Source organism: Cicer arietinum, chromosome 3, assembly GCF_000331145.2.
Source record: "Cicer arietinum cultivar CDC Frontier isolate Library 1 chromosome 3, Cicar.CDCFrontier_v2.0, whole genome shotgun sequence".
Classification (NCBI taxonomy): domain Eukaryota; kingdom Viridiplantae; phylum Streptophyta; class Magnoliopsida; order Fabales; family Fabaceae; genus Cicer; species Cicer arietinum.
This window is the reverse complement of record NC_021162.2, coordinates 39,625,691-39,634,714: the sequence shown is the minus strand read 5'-3', so window position 1 is coordinate 39,634,714 and position 9,024 is coordinate 39,625,691. Positions and strand designations below refer to the sequence as shown.

Below are 9,024 nucleotides of genomic sequence, written 5' to 3'. Positions count from 1 at the left end.
ACATGGCAAAAATATAGACTCACCTCCAGACATGATTAGCGGACCCCACATATATATTACTACTAAAATATAGATTATTACCCCAATATAACGAACGCTAACGCTCCTTTTGAAACTGAATGTATCTTTGAAGACTTTTAAATTGCCTACTTTATGGATCACATGGATTTCCACAGCTTTTTTATTTGAAAATTCAAATTTGAACGCTTGCGTTGCATAAATGAATAATGAGAACGAACGGCCACATAAATAAATTAGTAAAATGATGATACAAACAAAGAGAATAATAAATTCTAGTATTTCAATAACTTTGAGTCAAAAAAAAAAAAGTCTAGTACTATTTTGTTGTTGTTTAAGTTAGTATCTTTTGAGGTTTGGAATGTTGCAAAGAAACATGGGAGACTCATCAACTTGTCTCACGCAACCATTCTGTTATTCCTCTGGCTTTTCCAATGAAGTTAACAACAAGGTCAGTTCATTTTTCTGTCACCTTGATTTTGTACTTTTGGATAATTCATTTCTCTTAACTACCATCACATTGATTTTTTATCCTTCATGTTTCACTGAAATTTCAGGCCTAATGTTTCCTTTACCTCTTTTTCAATTATTGCATATATAGATTTGAAAATTTGTTTAACAACTAAATAAGTAAATTTCCAAATTTGAGGTAGGATTCATGGATATTGCAGTCAAATGTAACGCCAATTGTGGTTGTGTTGTGATAATTGTAAGATCAAAGATTATAATTGTTTGGCCACAATTGCAGTGGCGGACTTTTTTTTAATCCCAGTCATTAACTTTAATTCTCTATGATTTTATGGATGTGAAAATTATTTGTTTCAGAGTAACAGTCCAATTAAAGCACTTGGTGAATCAGTGTCATTTGGGAGGTTCATGACAGAGTCACTAGCATGGGAGAAATTTTCAACATTCTCTCACAACCGTTATGTTGAAGAAGCAGAGAGGTTTTCAAAACCTGGTTCTGTTGCACAAAAGAAAGCTTTCTTTGAAGCTCACTACAAGAAACTTGCAGCTCAAAAGGCAGCTGCTGCATTACTTGAACAAACAAAAAGTAATGAGGAAGAATTAGTTGATAATACCAACAATTCAGATGAAAATGCAAAAAGTTCAAATGCTGACATAAAAAGTGAAAACAAGGTAGATGGAGCTCAACTTGAGAAGGAACACCAAACTTTTGTAGGGAATTCAATGCAAAACCACCTTGATGATGTTGAAAATGCTGATACTCATAGTTTCCTAAGTGAAAAGGTTAGTGGAATGCCTCCAGTTGAACCAAAAATAAATTTAATTTTGTTGATTTGGGATCTGGATTCCTTGTATGCAAGGATATATTGCATCCACGCAATCAGATGTTTGGTATCATGATCAGCTGACTCAGATTTTCAGAGCTCTTATGAAATTTGATATTTAAGATAGATGGTGTCGAGCTTGTCTATGTCAATGCAAGGATCACTTGCATCCACGCAATCAGATGTTCGACACCATCTGACTCATATTTTGAGAACTTATATGAAATCTGAGTCATTTGATTAAAGATTAAACCGTGTTGAGCTGTCTATGTCAATGCAAGGATTTCTTGTATCCTCGCAATCAGATGTTCGGCACCGTGATCAGATGACTCAGATTTTTAGAGCTCTTTTAAAATCTGAGTCATCTGATAGTGCCAGGCTGTTTGTTTCAATGCAGGAGATCCTATACCTTTACAATATGGAATCTGTTTTTGTGGATTTGTTGCAAGGAATATTTTACTCTTAGTAATACGAGAAACATTGCACTTACATATTAGTAATTATTGCAGCAAGGTTCAAACTTTGGCCTAGAAGTTTTGCAATCAAAGGGACAATCCACTGATCCAATTATTTCAGATGAAGATACTATTTCTACACCAATGAACAATAAGGCTTCATTAAGAAAGAAGAGATCAAAATCAAATTCTAAGTCAGTTCACATGTCAGTTAAGTTTGCAGTCATTAGAGAAATTAATAGATTGATTGCATCACTAATGAGGAAATTTGAAACTACAAGAGCTGTTTCTGGTTCTTCAACAGCTTCAAAAGATAGATGGACTACTCTAACAACCCCAACTAAGGTATTTATTAATTATAAAACTCAATTTTGATAACATCTTACAAAACCCTCAACTTACATTTTATTATTTTCCAATTTGTTGCATTATTGCTAAAGTGATCCAGTTTTCAATTACAGGCCTCTAAGATTGAGTTGCAAAAACACCCTTCATTTTCCCCATTAACACAAAAGCAAAGGTAAATTTTGTAGTATCAATATTTCTATTTATTCTCCATATGCCCTATTCTGTGAAACATGTTATGCTGCAAAATTGAAATGCCATGAAGACTGCAAAATACAAATCCATACATGGGAGTCGTATCTTGATTTGATACAAAATGGAACTTAATCGTGATTCAATATAATATTCTTGTGTGTCTAATTTGAACATGAATATTATATTGAATCGCCATTCACTGCCTATTTAGTGTAGGCAACCACTTTTTTTTTTCATTTGATTTATGAATTAAATCTTAAATTATTTTCGAGGTTAGTAGATCAAATATCAACCTATTATTTTACTATGTATATTATTTTTTCTTAAAAATGTCATATTTTTATTAGTCATATATCTTATGATTCATATTAACATTCCATTCGCGATTAAGAAAATAAGCCTTCCGATTCACAATTTCAAGATTAAAATTTCCCATGTTTTAAATGCATGCAGAAACAATATGAAATCACCGATTATATCCTCGCCATTAAGCATGAGAACAGAAGAAAGGGCTGCAAGTAGAAAGAAGGCAAAACTCTATTCTCTGTTTCTCCCTAATGATTCTATTGACCATTGCATTAATTCAGTATATTCATCAAGTTACTTATCTCTTTTCTCTAATGATCTTCATTAATTCAGAAACTTGGGAAAAAGTCCAGGACTAGTGAACCACAGAGAGTACAACTGCATATAAAACTTAAGGTAAATTGTGATGTATAATCAATGTCAATTGTAAATTTTCATTGTCATTACGCATACACATGGTTATCACTTATTAGTATCTTATGATACATGCGAATCGTTACTGAATCTCTAGTGTATATCTATTTTGAAAATGAATCTCTTCTTGTGTCCCCATTTTTTACAACAAATTTCGATTCATTGTGATGAGTTTCGTCTTTTCATTCTAATGAATTACTATTTAAACTTAGTGCAGTCAACCACTTTTTTTTGTGTCAATTTTGTACTTCCAGACACTTTTCTTTTGTCATTTGATTTTTGATTTGAAACTTAGAATTATTTTGGGGTTAGTAGATGGGATATTAACTTAGAATTATTTCCAGACACTTTTCTTTTGTCATTTGAATTTACTTAAAAATGTCACATAATAAGATTCAATTCACAATTCATATCAATTCACGATTTGAATCTCGATTTGATCATCATTCATCTAACATGGTTCCTTTAGCTTAATCAGTAACATTCAATTATTTTTCATGCAGGAGAGAGCACAGACAAAGATTAGTAAACTAAGACAATGCTTTTGTCTCAAGGCGAGGCAACTACCTGAAATGAACAAGGAAATAGAAGATTCTAAGAGACAGACAAAAGAGGTACATTACAACAAAAATTGTTTATAAATAATTATATCCAAAGTCCAATCCTTAACAACATTCAATGATATTAATTCAATTGCTGTTGCAGGATTCAGTGACAACCCTTGATTTGGGAAAAAGAAAAGGCTCATTATCTCTTGAGATACTTACTACATATGAAAATACATCTCCAAATATTCAGCACCGAAACCAGAAAGAAAGTAATTACAAATGATTTTAAGATAATACAGTATCACTGGATATGTGACTACTTCTTGTTGTCCTAGATCATATTCAAACTAGGTTTTAAATTCCAGTTGCAGTTTGGTTACAGTTGCATAATGATATTGCAGAAAATTGCAATCATAACTACAACATGGTTTTAGTGTTGAATTTAAAACCTAAGTGTACATATTTTTTAGCTTCATGAGAATGACTTGTGAGGCCTTTTGGTGTGTGCGTGTGTACTTCGGGTAGATTACAATAAGGTATAATCATGTGTCTACTCTGACCTTCACAGTCTATTTTTCTTTGGATACTGATATTTTGGTCTTTCATATTTTATAACCTTCTATTTTCAAGCCATTTTGATTTGTGTATGTATCTATTTTGGTTTTTTCAAAGTTTAAAGTGTAAATAGAGTTGTATGTATATTTTGTTAAGCCATACAGAGAAAAATGTGAGAAGATGAAAATTAACTATTGTTGTCATGTATGGCCGGAAAATAAAATCTTAAGGCATGTAATCACTATGTCAAGGAATTATTTGTAAGATTGTGTAGGTCCCCCAACTCGATGATAAACGTGCCGAGAATATCAGACAGTTCTCTTAATTCAGTTTCTGAACTTCAAATGGGGATGCAGTGGCATAGGATATGAGGCTAATGCAAGAGTGAGAGATTAAAAATAATATATTCAGGGGAAAGGTAAGTGTTGTTGTCGTGCTTTTGTATTCATACACCTAATACATGAGAATAAAGATAATGCACTTATTGTTAGATTGAATGGTTAGGATTTACTCAGAGTCCAAAATGCACTATAATTGCATTATATATATATATATTAGTGAAAAAGTAAGAAGAAAATTGTTTAGTTATAAAATATGAATTGACAAGCTAAATTCTTTCAACAATTATTTTGGGAAGTCTTTCTTTTTTTTTAATTATCTTTTAGTCTTTTTTTTTAAAAAAAGACACTTGTATTATAATTTTATTATTAAAAATTGATATGAATTAAAACATTGATCATATACATTAATTTTTGTTGATAAAATTATAAGAGAGTAACAAATTGGCAGCAAAATATGAAGAGTATAGTATCATAACTTTGAGACCAAGTGTTCAAACACATGTTTCAAATAAAATAAATTATGAATTTTGAAATATCTGATAATTCCAACAATCTTCCATATATTTCAAGATTTTGAAACTTAACACAATGAAAAATATTGTTGAACCTGGTGAAGCAAGCTTTATGAATTAGTTCTAGCAAGTATTATGAACCAAATATATTTTGTGTGAATTAGTGGTCTAACAATCACATTACACACATAATTATCATGTTATCACGTTGTTGCACATTTAAGCTATGTATTTGCTTGGTTTTTATCAATTCTCTAGTGACCTGCCACGCTCTCATGCAAGCAACTTCACTTAACACTCATATAGGTGATTTCATCTATAGGTGATTTCATCTAGTGTATGTTGCAACCATAAACCTCCCTTAAAGGCTTATGGTAGTCATTAAAAGATTTTCAAACTTATCTATCTCTCTGGTTGAAATAACACTTCTCATATCCATTATCATAACACCATACAAAAAGGGACCACAAAACTTCAATGTTATTATAACTTAACAAGTAATTTGTTTTTACTCATATGAACATTTTTCATGGAATCTCTAATCACTAAAATTGGTATTGACTGCTCAAATGAATAGTTTGTCAATTTATGTGCATATAATTGACAACACACATATATTTCGAATTATAAACACAAAAGCACTTAGTGTCTATGTTAAATTGTTAAACTGCATTGTTAGAGGAGTTGGATCTATCACTACTAGAAAAATCTAATTTGTCGATGGGCTTTAGAGACAAAATTTTGTCCATCACAAACGGAGATGGAATCTTTTTTCTATTGAGACGGAGGTGAAAAAATTTATGTTTTAGAAGGAATTTAGAGACAAAATAATCCGTCACAAAGTTAGTCTGTTTCTAAACCCGTCTCAAGATCCATTTATAATAAGTCAAACTTGTACTCTAAAAATAAAAAATAAAAATTATAGAGACAAAATGTAGTGACGGAACAATGTCGTCTCAAATGTGTCCATCTCCAAATCCATATCTAATTAAAAATATATATTTAGAGACCGAATGTATCCATCTCAAACGTTTTCCTTCTCCAAATCAATCCAAAAGAAAAAAAAAAAAAAAAAAACTTTTTTCTCTGTTTTTGCTCTAAGAGTCCAAATTTTTCACAAATAAATCCCTCAAACTGTAGAGAAGTTTCCCTCCCTTTAAAATTTTCTCCAACCAACCACATTCATCAATTATTATTATTATTTATAAAATAAAAAATCAAAATTCAATTAATTAGTTAAGACCATCTAATATTCACGATGCTGCAATTTTCTCCAACCCTCCACATTTAGTAACTTGAATTGCTTCCAAAGATCCTCCAATATCCATGATGTTGAAATTTCTTCTACTGTAAAAGAATTTTTTTCTCCGTAAACCCTAAACCCCGCGTATTGCTTCAAATTGATTGGAAGCATCCAATTCCTCACATGTTGCTTCCATCACTTTGATTAGTGATACTGATTTGCGTCCAATACCTCTCTACCGTGGATTTTGAAAGGTTTGATTATCTCCCGTTATCTCATTACGAAACTATTTCGCATTGTAAACCTATTTTCAGCATCGTAAAATTGTTTTGCTACCTAAGGCATGTTTCTCTCATACTACATTCATTTCTTTTCATCATTCTTTCCTTGTTTATCCCTCTAAAAATTCAATATGTTTCATATTCAAGCTCTATTTTGACATCTTCCTCTTTCACCCTCTCTAATGAGTCTCTAAAGTATGTTTCTCTCTCTTAGCATTTGATTGCTTTATCAATATTTTAACATTCAATAATTTCTTACATAGTTTTGTTTACTATAATAGCTTTTTCATTCCACAATTTTTTTAAAGGTAATTTACTTCTTAGAAGATTTAGGGTGTAGTTCTTCTATTAGATTGTCATCTAACGTCTTAGAGACGCGAAAAATCAATTACAAGAAACAGGTCCTTCTCCAATTTCATCTCTATAATATTTAACAACATAATTTGTTAAATTTAGAGACAAATTGTATTGGTCGCCGATTGTGACTTTTCTATTAGTGTATGCTACAGTTTCAATGCAGTCAGATGATGAAGCATTTGATTTAATAGGTATTTGTTGAACTTGGACTAAGACCTCGTTGGAAGTTGAATAGACTTAATTTGAGCATTGTTTAACTCAAGAAGTCGTGATGTTTGGTCATAGCCTTAGAAAGTTGTCTCTGAAGCTGATCTTGTAGCTTGATGCTAATAAGGTGTAGGGTAGCAATTCTATTTTGTTTTTTTTTAAAAAAATTTCATAATGATATATCATAAGTAGATGATGGTGGTACGACTTTTAAGTAGTTTTATTTTCTCTAGGTTGAGCATGTAGCATTATATGCTGTCGATAATTGAGTTTTGTAAAACAGTTCAAAAATAATTTTCAACCACCGAAATTATTATTGGGTTAAGTTGCAAACTAGATCGCTCTTTTTAAGATGTTTTGCGGTACTGTCTAAAATTGTGCAAGCAAACCACGACATCACCGAAATAAAACAACCCAATTACAAATTGTATCGATATTCTATTGCACTATGGAATACCGTTCTAAATACACCTTCGATATGGCTATAATGGAAACTCTAGAAGTATGGTACTTAAGACCATTCATAAATCGAAGGGACTACAACACAAAAATTGCTCTAAAATTGAAAGGACAAAGATGTTAGGATCACTCTAAAAATATCGAAGGGATATAGAGAAAAGGGAGAAATAGCTAATAAATGCATCGATCAGAAGATGAAGAAAAGAGAAAGTTGAGAATTGCATCTAACTTTGGTGTGTTTTTACAAGAGCTTGACACTCTTATATATAGTGGTGGAAGTTATCACATATATGTAAACTATTTAATGTGGAACTTTAGTATATAGAGTTGAAAGCTAATCAATGTGGGACTTTAAAAAAATTTAAATTCACACACTAACATACTCTCTGTGTTCCAACAATCCCCTACTTGAATTTAAAAAAAGTGTTTCAGAAGTAGCATCAAACTCTTCTATAAGATTATACATAAACAGACGTGTTTTTTGACTTAAACCTTTGCATAATAAGTAAGATTTAGATTCAACAAGAGTGACTCGTAGTCTTGAACTCTATCTCGAATATCAAACTCACACATAACCTTTTCATATGGTGTATTTTTAAAAGCTCATGCATTAATGACCATGCACGTCTATTCCAATATAATGGACACTTTTAGATTTTTTATCCCTTCACCCCCTTCCTTGTGCTAGATCCCTACATATTTTGTTCAACCACCCCAACAACCTATTTTTCACTAACTCAATCATTGGCTGCCAAGTAGATAGTTTCTTGGGATTAACACCAATGTGCAGTCCCAAATATTTGAAATGATCGTTACCAATTTTACAATTAAGACACTCAACTCTTAAATCCTACCATTCTTGGTCAATGTTAAACTCCCCCAATATACTTTTGTAGAAATTTACTTTTAGCTCCGACACTTGTTCAAATAGTTTCAACACCACCTTTATGGATTAGATATTTTCCAAACTTTTTTGTCCTATAGTTAATTTTTCGTCTACATATTACAGATGAATGATTTGATCCAAGCTATCTTTGAATTTGAATCCATAAAATATTTCGACCTCAACCACCTTACGCATCATAACATTGAAGCCCTCCACTGCTAATAAAAATTGAATGTGGATAATGGACCCTCTTACCTGAGTCCCCTTTTTATGAGCCTTAAATTGATCTAATGCCCCCAAATGAATTGAAATGCATGTACCTTTTCCTCCATAATGTGTTAGACGATTCATATTAGTGGATTCATTGTGGAGAGATGTCAACATCTTAATGATCCATATTCTTAGTTTTTAATGAATTTTGAGGTTTTATAAAGATGCATTTTTATTTTTAATTAAACTAGTAAGAAACTTGTGTTGCCACACAAGTGGCACGTCATTGGTATTCTATAAGTATCTCGTTTAGATTTTAAACGAAAAATCTCATTTAATGTATTAATGACAAATATTTATTCCATATTTTTTATATTTATCTGTGACAAATATTTGCCTC

General features: G+C 31.4%; 1 protein-coding gene across 1 annotated transcript; it reads left to right on the top strand.

Moving 5' to 3' along the window:
- Positions 1-215: 215 nt before the first annotated feature.
- On the top strand, positions 216-4,206 carry LOC101494634 (uncharacterized). The gene is made up of 8 exons (XM_004488886.4): positions 216-469; positions 844-1,269; positions 1,820-2,110; positions 2,227-2,285; positions 2,759-2,834; positions 2,945-3,007; positions 3,529-3,639; positions 3,731-4,206. The coding sequence occupies exons 1-8, from the start codon at positions 380-382 to the stop codon at positions 3,854-3,856; spliced, it is 1,242 nt and encodes a 413-aa protein (XP_004488943.1). The 5' UTR covers positions 216-379; the 3' UTR covers positions 3,857-4,206.
- The last annotated feature ends 4,818 nt before the right edge of the window (positions 4,207-9,024 follow it).